At 33.1% G+C, this 9,794-nt stretch overlaps 1 protein-coding gene across 1 annotated transcript; it reads right to left on the bottom strand.

Annotated features, from left to right (window-relative positions):
• Window positions 1-1,265: 1,265 nt before the first annotated feature.
• LOC128554264 (uncharacterized) lies at window positions 1,266-6,918 on the bottom strand. The gene is made up of 3 exons (XM_053535519.1): window positions 6,679-6,918; window positions 5,723-5,902; window positions 1,266-5,227 (listed from the first exon to the last, which is right to left on the bottom strand). Exons 1-3 carry the CDS (start codon window positions 6,853-6,855, stop codon window positions 4,790-4,792), a joined length of 795 nt encoding a protein of 264 aa, XP_053391494.1. The 5' UTR covers window positions 6,856-6,918; the 3' UTR covers window positions 1,266-4,789.
• Between the last annotated feature and the right edge of the window lie 2,876 nt (window positions 6,919-9,794).

Below are 9,794 nucleotides of genomic sequence, written 5' to 3'. Positions count from 1 at the left end.
AATAGATATACAATTATGACTACAGGCAACTGGTTTAGGTCGATGCCCTAAAAACGTCGAAGAGAGACCAGCGGTAATAATATGCCATGGGTTTCAGCTCAAAAATTGGGAGAAATTGCTTTGTTATATAAGATATTTAGAAATAATGTCGAGAAGACAGCAACATTTTATCAATAATATGGAAGACTGATGACCACTAAAGCATCGCTGTCTACTTTGCATCAGAAGACGATAACGTCCAGGCATTTCTTAAAATGTAAATAATCCGATAAGAATCACCACGTCATAGTTTAGTTTCACATCTCAATAACGGAATGTTATAAACATTATTTTAAGTCTTGGACGGAAGGTGTAGGAGATATATTAAATGGCAAGAAATATTGAATAACTGCGTTATCTGCATTGATTTTGTTTGATATTTCGTTGCTTCACGGTCCTGTGGACCGGGCTAGCGGTAGAGACGTTGCCATAGAAACGATAAATGAATTTATGTGTATCTTCTGTGAATTACAATTTGATGATTTTCCCTCAATTTATCATGTTCTGAAATGTAAGCAAAACAGGTTCAGGAATAAAGAATTAAGAACATTATTCCACGTATGTTTAGCATTCCTCGCAATAAGATATCTGTTAAGTTGAAGATAAATGCATTCATGTATTATTTTTTAATTCAATATTTGATGTAATCTTTGCAACATAACGTACAGATTAAACATTATGTTTGTATTTTATTTAATTTGAACCCGATTTGACTAGTTATCCCTGGTATTCAGTGTAATTGAAGCTTACAGTCTAGAGAAAAAAATGATACTGTAATATTGTCTAATTAAATGTAATAAAATATTACGATACGCCACTGTTCAGAATTACACAATAACGCAATACAGAGCGAGTAATGAGTGTACAATTTAGTGTACAAATTTTAGATTTATATTCAATTGGATTTCTAAGCACACAAAGTGCTAAAACCGCAAAAGTAATGCTTCAAAGTAATTTTATTAAAGCAGGGATACAATTTCAGTATTCTTGCCCTTTTTCTTCTTTTTACATTAGTGTAAATATCACATTCGAGGACATCGTCGTAAAAAGGTATGTTGCTATGTAAATAGCTGTCTAAAACATAAAACCAAGTCAATTTTAAAAAGGGATTGTCCCATCAATCCCATTTAAAGTAGCCATTTTGGGGAGTTTATACGGATAAAAAGAAGGCTATTTTTCAAACTGGTCAGAACAAAGTAAAACAAAACACAAAATACTTTTTCAAATACACGTACTTTATTTACATTTTGTTCTGCTCGGCAGAACTTTTATGTTCATTATGCATTATACACAAGCAAAAGATATTTCAAGATTATATAGAATATTTAACTGAAATATGAAGTTCTGCCTGGCAGAACTTTATCTAAATCAACTCGAGTCTTTTAAAATAAGATTAAGGATACAATGGATAAAATTATATCAATGAGTTTAAAAAAAGTTCTGCCCGGCAGAACTTTTTCAGGTTTATTATCAAAATCAGTAAAAGCCTAAAACTGAAATATAAATAAGGTTCAAAAAGTTCTGCCTACCAGAACTTTATCTTACTCAACTAGAGTGTTTAAAAGTAAGATTAAGGATATAATGGATATGTCTGTTATCAAAATTATGAAAAGGCTTTAATTGAAATATGAATAAGGTTCAAAAAGTTCTGCCTGACAGAACTTTATCTTACTCAACTAGAGTGTTTTAAAATAAAATATATAATGGATCTATCAATGAGTTGTAAAACGTTTTGCTCTCGGCAGAACTTTTTCAGGTCTATTATCAAAATCATTAAAATCCTATAACTGAAATATAAATAAAGCTCAAAAAGTTCTGCCTGGCAGAACTTTATCTTACTCAACTAGAGTGTTTTAAAATAAGATATAATGGAGCTTACAATGAGTTGTGAACTTTTCCAGGTCTATTATTAAAATCATAAAAAGCCTGTAACTCAAATAAGAATAAGGTTCAAAAAGTGCTGCCTACCAGAACTTTATCTTACTCAACTACACTGTTTAAAAGTAAGATTAAGGATATAATGGATATGTCTGTTATCAAAATTATGAAAAGGCTTTAATTGAAATATGAATAAGGTTCAAAACGTTCTGCCTGACAGAACTTTATCTGACTTAACTAGAGTGTTTCAAAATGAGATACAATGGATATATCAATGAGTTTTAAAAAAGTTCTGCCTGGCAGAACTTTTTCAGGTTTATTATCAAAATAATTAAAAGCCTATAACTGAAATATGAATAAGGTTCAAAAAGTTCTGCCTGGCAGAACTTTATCTTACTCAACTAGAGTGTTTTAAAATAAAATAAGATATAATGGAGCTAACAATGAGTTGTGAACTTTTCCAGGTCTATTATTAAAATCATAAAAAGCCTGTAACTCAAATAAGAATAAGGTTCAAAAAGTTCTGGCTGACAGAACTTTATCTTACCCAACTAGAGTGTTTTAAAGTAAGATTAAGGATATAATGGATCTATCAATGAGTTGTAAAAAGTTCTGCCTGGCAGAACTTTATCTGACACAACTAGAGTATTTTAAAATGAGATATAATGGATCTATCAATGAGTTGTAAAAAGTTCTGCCTGGCAGAACTTTTTCGGGTCTTTTATCAAAATTATAAAAATCCTATAACTGAAATATAAATAAGGTTCAAAAAGTTCTGCCTGGCAGAACTTTATCTGACTCAACTGAAGCCTTTTAAAATAAGAATAAAGATATAATGGGTATGTCAATGAGTTTTAAAAAGGTCTGCCTGACAAAACTTTTTAAAATACATTATACACTACAAGCCAGTAGTTTGTGATAATGTAAAGCCTAAAAATGTTGAAAAGTTCTCTATATAATGAATATAGAAATAAGATTTTAAAAGTTCTGCCTGTCAGAACTTTTTTCAGATTCGTTATGTGCTACAGTCTAAAAGATTATCATTTTATGATACATTTTGCCAGGTAATAGACGATAATTTTACAAAGAATTTTGCCCGGCAGAACTAGATTCAATTCCAGCAGAACTTGATTCAAATCCACTAGTCAGTTATCAAAATGATATAAAGCCTATTAAGGTTAAAAAAAGTTTTGCCTGGCAGAACTTGATTCAAATCCACTAGTCAGTTATATTATATTATGTTATATTATACTGGAAATTTTATTTATTTATTTTGTTGGGTTTAACGTCGCACCGACACAATTATAGGTGATATGGCGACTTTCCAGCTTTAATGGTGAAGGAGAACCCAAGGTGCCCATCCGTGCATTATTTCATAACGAGCGGGTACATGGGTAGAAGCACCGACCTTCCGTAAGCCAGATGGATGGCTGCCTCACATGAAGAACTCAACGATCCGAGTGAAGCTTGAACCCACAATTTGAAATCAGCGACCTTAACCACTCGGCCACGGAGGCTCCCTATATTGGAAAAAGAAATGGCTTTATTTACTAGTTTTCGTCTATTATACTAGTATTTATCACATGTTTGATGTCGTGGGCGTGAAATAAAGTCATTACATAAATTTGGTATTACACTGTCTAGTGTATTAAAGCCTTGGCGTTGACGTCCTTCTAAGCAAAGGAGACGTTCGTTGAATTTACTTGGTCTATAATAGATAAAGAAAGTAGAAATTTTGATGGTTCAGCAGGAAAAGCTTACATGCGATAACAAGAATATTACATTTGTGTCATTCCACATTTAAATTAATAAACGAATCGAACATACTTGATAAAATGCTTGGCAGAGCCTCTCATTTTATTATTTTATACAACTCGTTTAATAACTTCATATGATAAGACACTTCTTTAATACATGCGGCATGTATTTCACACAGGATGACACGTAGAATTTATAAAAATAAAACTCTCTCGCAATATGGCCGAACTCCACGTTTGATAGTGTAGAGTCAAAAAACAAAACAAAATACAAAGACAGCACACACAATGTAAAACTGCACATATATACATACAAACGTCCTTGTAGGTATTAATATATAACGTATTTTCATGTACATTTTTTTGTATCATAAAACTATATACAACGGCACTACATGGATATTTCTAGCGAACTTAGGACAAATATTCGTTAAATTCACCATTGCTTGCCACAACCGTGCCACCTCAGGGTAAAATTTACTGTCCACTGTCTTGTAGTTTATCATCTTCCTAAACTTCTGTGTCGTTATGGGTATTACCCTGTTCTTCGTTGATCTGTTCATCAACGGCTTCTTCTTTGCCAACCATAGTAACTTCATGATCAGTCGTCAGTTGATCCGTCTTACCTGCAATTAACTCCTCGGATATGTTATCACTGTTGTCACGTTCTTGAATGTTTGACACTTGTTCCGGAGCAGTTTTTTCAAACCCATTTTTTTCGTTTCGTGTAATTACTTTGCCGTTTTGCATGTCATCTTCTGTTTGCTTTTCTTCGTCACTTTGGTGAACCTCTAAGTTTTCAACCTTTTTACGGATATCATCTAGGTCTTCGTGAAACTTTTCACTTTGATCCTTTGCGATACTGAGTTCTTCGTTAACCTTGTCTATCTTGTTATTGATTTTTTTGTTCCCTCCTTTTACATCAATTATGTGATCTTGGATAACGCTGAGTTGATCGTGCATGCTTTTATTTTCTTCTTTTGCTATGTTCATGTTTTTATCCACTGACATTAGTTCTGTTTTAATTGTTGAATGTTCTTTGTCAACTTCTGTCATATGTTCACGTACAACTTCAAGCTGTTCTTGAAATTTTTCCTTTTGGTTTCTTGACGTATTCAGCTCATCTTGAATATTCGATAATTCGGTTTTTTTATTTGGTTTTCCATGGACACCTCATTTAACTTGACTTGAACCTCATCAAGCTCCTTTTGAAATTGTGCAATGTCAATATTCGCCTGCTGAACATCTTTAAGATCAATTTGAGCTTTCTTGAGATCCTCTTTGAGCTGCTCATTTTCCTGGTTTGCTATCTCCAACTGGTTGCGAATGTCATTCAACTCACTCATCTTCCTTATTTCCCACGGATGTCTATTCCAAAATTGCAGCTCCCCTCCCAGTTTCTCCAAAATGTCTAGATACTCTCTAAGTTCTTGGGCATTTCCTCCGCTGCTTGTTATCACCCTTACTGATTTCGAGATATAATCTTTTTTAAATATAAGTGCCCTCTTTGCTTCTTTCGAAAGAATATCGATATTCATCTCTCCCAGTAAGAGCTGAGAATAAATAAAATTTACATGTTATCTGCAACAAATGTCATTTCAAATAACTTGTTGTACCATATTCTTACCTTCCTAATAACTGATTTTCAGCTCTATAAATCATTAGGAATAACATAATTATATCTATGTAGAAACTATTGTTAAAATAAATCAATATACGTTTCTTTTATTTAACATTCTAACATAAATAAAAAATAAAACTTGTAACAAATCGTTGTCATCCAGACAAAGAAATGTTATAATTCTCATTCAAATAAAGCTATTTTTAAGCAAAAGTTACTATGGTACAGTTATTTAAAACAATTGCTGTTGAAGGCTCTGAAAAGAATATTCAACATCTAACAGATAAGTGAGTGAGTTTGGTTTTACAGCGAACCGACGCTAAAAGGCCATATATCGCCTAACATCTGACAGATGTTTGTTTCAAAAACAAGTAGTACTTTTCAGGAAATAATACATTAATTTTGTAATATATATATATATATATACCTCATCTATTTCGCGGCGTGCTTTATCCAAAGCATCTCGTACTGTAGAACTGTTATTTCCGGTAACTTTTGAGGACGCATCCTGTAAGAAGTCTTTCATTGCATTTATGTAAGTCCTGGTATCTCCATCGCTGAGAGTGTTTGTCCTTGAATGCATCATATCATTTCGAGCCTTGATGACCTTATATAAAAAAAAGATTATTTCAAGTGACGAAAACGTTATAAACGTTATAAAGTTTGGTTAAGCATCGATCAGGCTTTTTGTTAAATTCGTAAACTTTCTTTTCCGATTGATTTATTTGGTATTTTAGCATGATACAACTACGCATTTACAATGTTTTAACTATATACTAACCGGATACCGTTTGGAAATTTCAACTTATGATTTAGCTGGAACAGGTTCGGGTGTTTTCACTTGATATAGATACCCTTTACTAAGATAATACTTAATAGTATTTATTTTACATCAACATATTCAAAGTTGATGTTAATGAAATATTTTGATGAAAATAAAATAGAATTTATCCCGTTATCATATACAGCAGTACAACGTAAGCAAGACATTCGAGCAATACGGCAGATAATAATGCTCTTCTATTAGTTTGATCTGCACCATTATTTACATATAGTGTGTTGCTCATCTCATGATTGTGATAGCAAAACTTTACTGTTTAATTAATTTAATTTATTTTGTGCCATTGTGATGAAAGCTTGAAGCCTGCTTGAATCATTCTAGAGTCTTCTTCTTGAAAAAGAACTAGTGCCGGTGTCATATGAACCCTCCGGGGCTCGAACTTAATTCTTTACTTAAATCATTGTTACTGTGCATGAAATGCAGATGTAAAACTTTGCTCATTTATAGTTGCCCTCTGACGGCATTTTCGGATATCTTATACAACTTCAAAAAACTACCCTAACCTAGAAAATATTTGTGTAATGGTTAAGAAAAACACTTACAGATTCAACGTGCTGGTGAGTTAACGGAAACAAGCCACAGTTCAGAATCATATGGAATAAAGCATAAGGATCGGTATCTTCAGGAGTTTCAACATCCTCGCAGCATTTGGGCATGAATACTTTTGCAATACCCCAGCATCCTGCTATCTGTTTAGTACGACCGTTTTCAAACCCCATACGTCTGTCCTTTGTTAAATGAAGTCTGACGATTTCATTACATAAATCTGTGCAAGGCGTGCAACCTGCTCTAAATGTCCACGTCCGTCCACTCTCCTGCCATTCAGTATACCTGCACATATAATATGCATTAAAACCATCGTCGAAATGACTTCCATATGATAGGCCTTGTTTGAATTGTTCAAAAACATGTTGTGTATACACACGTACTGCCTCGCATATATGTATGATTGCTAACGTGCCCTTAATCCAATTCTTGTACTCAGGAGTATTAACCTTTCGTTCAAGAGAATCCATGTTTGAACCTGGAATAGGCATATAAGTACTGAGTAAAACATTATAATTACATACAGGAACATACTTGTGCAATGCGAAGGTTTAAGGATGTAGGAGCGAATTTTGACTAATGTTAAGAAGTTTTTCATACTCTGTGAGCTTGAAGAACATTAGTTTCTAAGACAAACAAGAGAAGAAAAAACACAGGTCACCGAACTCATTTTATTTTTATATTACATTTTCTTCACCCACTGTTTAAGCATTTCTGAAATTTTGTAAAATTGAAAAAAAATGGTGGTACTTTATAAAACATATAATATCCCATTTAATGTTATAGGGATTTTAGTATAGATAAGTCATGGATCGTTGTCTTGAAAAAAATAACCTGAGTATTCCTCTGAATATCCTTGAATGATAGCTGAATATATCTGTCAAAATTAACCATATAATTAAGTCGTTAACCTATAGCCGGCTGGGCACAAGTGATTCTGCCTTTGCGACAGTGCAGACCAAGATGTGCAGGCTGATCATAATCTGCACTGTTCGCTATTCAGTCAGTAAATTTATCAGTGGACATCCCTTAGAATAAGAAGTGGTACTACCCAAACTGAACAAGACCTATAAGACCTGTCACCAATGGTGATGAAAACGCCAAGACAGCAGCTTATTGTCAGAGGAACAGGGGTATTGAAAATATGAAACATTGCATTTGTATACTGTACAGGGAGAAAATGTACAAAGATGTACACAAAATGTTGTGCAAAACTGTATAAGATCTCCAAATTCCATTGCTATACCTTAAAAAGAAGAAAGTAGGTCAGTATGTCGACATCAAGGTCACTGAAAGTCCAAGGTTGATGAAAGTCAGTTTTGAGATGTATGTTCAAAATTTTTATCAAGTGGTACAAATTTTATGGCAATATATTAAAAAAAAGAAGAAAGTAGGTCCGTAGGTCAAGGTCATGGTCAAGAGACCATGTAATCAGTAAGGGTCATAAACTAGGTATACTTAACAGCATATGAAAATGTTAGAAAATTATTGTATTTTTTCAATGTAAATATATTCATATTTGAAACAAATAAAGGACCATAACTTTGTGAAAAATCATTCAAATGGAACATGCTTTGCACATGCACAACTACACTTGGTACCTTTGATAAACATAACAAGGTTTAATAAAAGTCTGCCATGCAATGACTGAGAATTAGTGTAGACAATTTTTACCATATGCATATGAAGAAAAAAATAATAAAGGACCATAACTAAATGAAAAAATCATTCATATTGAAAGTGTTTTGCACATGCACAACTACATTTTGTACCAATGATAATTACATGGTTTGATAAAAGTCTGGCATATAAGGACCGAGAAATAGCGCGGACAATTTTTTCATATACATATAACAAAGGTAATAAACGGCCATAACTAAGTGAAAAATCATCAAAATGAAACCCGCTTTGCACATGCACAACTTGGTTCTGACAATAAGTACAAGATGTGATAGAAATCTGGCAAATAATTGCTGAGAAATAGCGCAGACAAATTGTTTCCATATACATATAAAGAAAAACTAATAAAGGGCCATAACTAAGTGAAAAATCATTCAAATGGAACCCGCTTTGCACATGCATACCTAGACTTGATACTGATAATAATTACAAGGTTTGATAGAAATCTGGCAAATCATTCCTGAGAAAAAACCCGCACAACTTCCGTCTACAGACGGACGGACGGTGCGGAATCCAGTATAGCCCGCAGATACTAGCATTTGGGGTTAATAATAATGGACCAATCCACTGGCACCAGAACAGAAAGAAAATGCCTCTTTACATGTTATACCCTACCCCTAGGTATTCTATAAGAACCATGGTCATGAACGAGAAAGTGCACTAACCCATTTCAATCGTACATTTCACATCTAAACCGCACTGTTCGGTGAATGGGTACCCAGCATATTGAACAAGCTGTGATTTATCTTATATTGTGTACAAGACACTTTGTCTCAATATTTCATATTGCAGAGATACTCCATATATTTAATGCTTTCGTACACGTTACAGAAAATTCTTGCTTGAACTTCCAAATGAACATCCGGTCTAGAGGTCACAACAGTGTGACCATGTTAGGCGAAATGTAAACAAACAAAGACAGATTGAAAAATATTCACAGTTTTACAATAAAACTTGAAATGATGAATGAAATTCATCTTATATATGATTTTTAATTTAAAGTCATACATTTGTATACATCTGTACTGTTTACTTAATTAATATTGCAAATTTATGCTGCATATACACATACTATACTGAACAGCAAAAGAAACTATCCAGATGTATAACTGGTATATTTTAAAATAAAAAATTGATTTTTCAAATTTGAATTGTTTCTTCATACTAGAATTACACTTGAAGATCTTCACGTGATAAGTTTTTTAAAAATCAATCAACAGTGAAGTCAGTAGTCCCACAATAGCCGTTTGAAAGGCTATATCTTCTGCGCGTCAGTTGTATTGTAACATCCCAATTGGACGCTCGCGCTAAACTTGATTCAGTCGTGCGGTGCAACCAATAATATTTTTTTAAACTTTTTGCTGTTTTTGCCGGTTAGTCAATTATCAATATTTCCAATGACAATAAAATTTCACAAAGAAAATTGTTAATT

Source organism: Mercenaria mercenaria, unplaced genomic scaffold (genome assembly GCF_021730395.1).
Source record: "Mercenaria mercenaria strain notata unplaced genomic scaffold, MADL_Memer_1 contig_4887, whole genome shotgun sequence".
NCBI classification, from domain to species: Eukaryota; Metazoa; Mollusca; class Bivalvia; order Venerida; family Veneridae; genus Mercenaria; species Mercenaria mercenaria.
The sequence above is the reverse complement of the archived record's forward strand: the minus strand, read 5'-3'. Positions and strand labels throughout refer to the sequence as shown.